The 1458-nt window shown below is 38.9% G+C and overlaps 1 protein-coding gene across 1 annotated transcript; it reads right to left on the reverse strand.

Annotated features, from left to right (window-relative positions):
• Positions 1 to 382: 382 nt before the first annotated feature.
• Positions 383 to 1172, reverse strand: LOC145086330 (17.8 kDa class I heat shock protein-like). The gene has a single exon (XM_079024084.1). It carries the CDS (start codon positions 1037 to 1039, stop codon positions 566 to 568), a length of 474 nt encoding a protein of 157 aa, XP_078880210.1. The 5' UTR covers positions 1040 to 1172; the 3' UTR covers positions 383 to 565.
• Positions 1173 to 1458: the final 286 nt, after the last annotated feature.

Here is a 1458-nt window from a genome sequence, read left to right on the forward strand (position 1 = left end):
AAACTATTCATAAATTTCACATATGTCTACCGAAAGACTTGAACCCTCGACCTCAATAAGAAAGAACAACATCGGATACTTGTAATTAGTTGTGCATTTTAACTGACCGATCCTATTTGAAACAATATTTACCCGACTCAATCGATTAGTCAATGCATTGCTAATCATTAGGCTCTTTGCATCGCAAATTCTAGAATACTCATAAACTTGTGCCATTCATGTTAAAGATCCACACCCACAGTTAAGCAATGAAAATAAAATTAGCATCGTTTGGCAAAATCATTTCTGTCAAATTATTTCTAAAATCAGAAGTTGATCATCTTACTGATTAACCCATAAAATATTTGATAATTATGTTTGTGTAAATCATTCACCCCAACCATGTAAAAAGATAATCTTATACAAGACTTTATAAACTTATCAAAACAAACGATTCAATATCACATTATTACAAAAGGAACTCAAATTGCATCATCTTATTCGAGTACAACTCAAATACTCAAACTTCTCTAATTATTACAACGAACAATTTAACACCAAATTACCACATTGCCACTCCTGAAACTTACCCACCAATGTCGATGGACTTCACCTCCGGCTTCTTCTCTTCCGCTTTGGGCACGGTCACCGTCAGCACGCCGTTCTCCATGGTAGCTTTCACCTCTTCAATTTTTGCATTTTCCGGCAGCCTGAATCTCCTCAAGAACTTCCCGGAGCTTCTCTCTACCCTGTGCCACCTGTCGTTCTTCTCCTCATGTTCCTTGCTCCTCTCTCCGCTTATCTGCAGCACCCTTCCTTCTTCAACCTCCACCTTCACCTCCTCTTTCTTCAGCCCAGGTATATCCGCCTTGAAAACGTGCGCCTCCGGCGTCTCCTTCCAATCGATTCTGGCGTTGGTGATTGCTGCTGTTTCGCGTGATGATTCGGGTAGGTTGTTGAGGACACTTGAAAAGCCCTGGAAAGGATCCCAAATGTCGAGGGAGAAGGGATCGAATACGTTGCTCCTTCTGCCTGTAAAGAAACTTGGAATGATCGACATGACTGAAACTTTAGACGAATATTTGATCTTCGGATTGTGACACTATGAAATCGCAACTCGCAAGTTCTCTTGTTTATGAATCTGTTGCTAGGAGGTCGATCGGAGATCATTATTTATAGGAGGGAAAAAGTGATCGAGTGGAATTTAAATATTTCTAGGCTTGTCTTGAAGGTTGAGGAGACTGGAGACCGATACTTCTGAAAGCTTCCAGAGCTTGAGACAGAAAAATTGGCGATGGAATGAACCCACTGGGTTGATCTTCATTTTGATGGGCTAAATAGATTGCGATTTTTATTAGGCCCATTATGCAGTTCAACTTTGAATTTATGTATTCCATTGATTTATCAATTCTAATACGTAGTTCTATTTTGCTAATAATGTACTTGTTTCAATTTAAGAAAATATTAATTGATTATATT

Source organism: Lactuca serriola, chromosome 2 (assembly GCF_051521515.1).
Source record: "Lactuca serriola cultivar US96UC23 chromosome 2, Lser_US96UC23_V15, whole genome shotgun sequence".
In the NCBI taxonomy this organism is placed as follows: domain Eukaryota; kingdom Viridiplantae; phylum Streptophyta; class Magnoliopsida; order Asterales; family Asteraceae; genus Lactuca; species Lactuca serriola.

What these genes read in the sequence shown, in the direction of transcription:
- LOC145086330 (XM_079024084.1), bottom strand. Translation starts at nt 1,039, where the DNA reads ATGTCGATCATTCCAAGTTTCTTTACAGGCAGAAGGAGCAACGTATTC.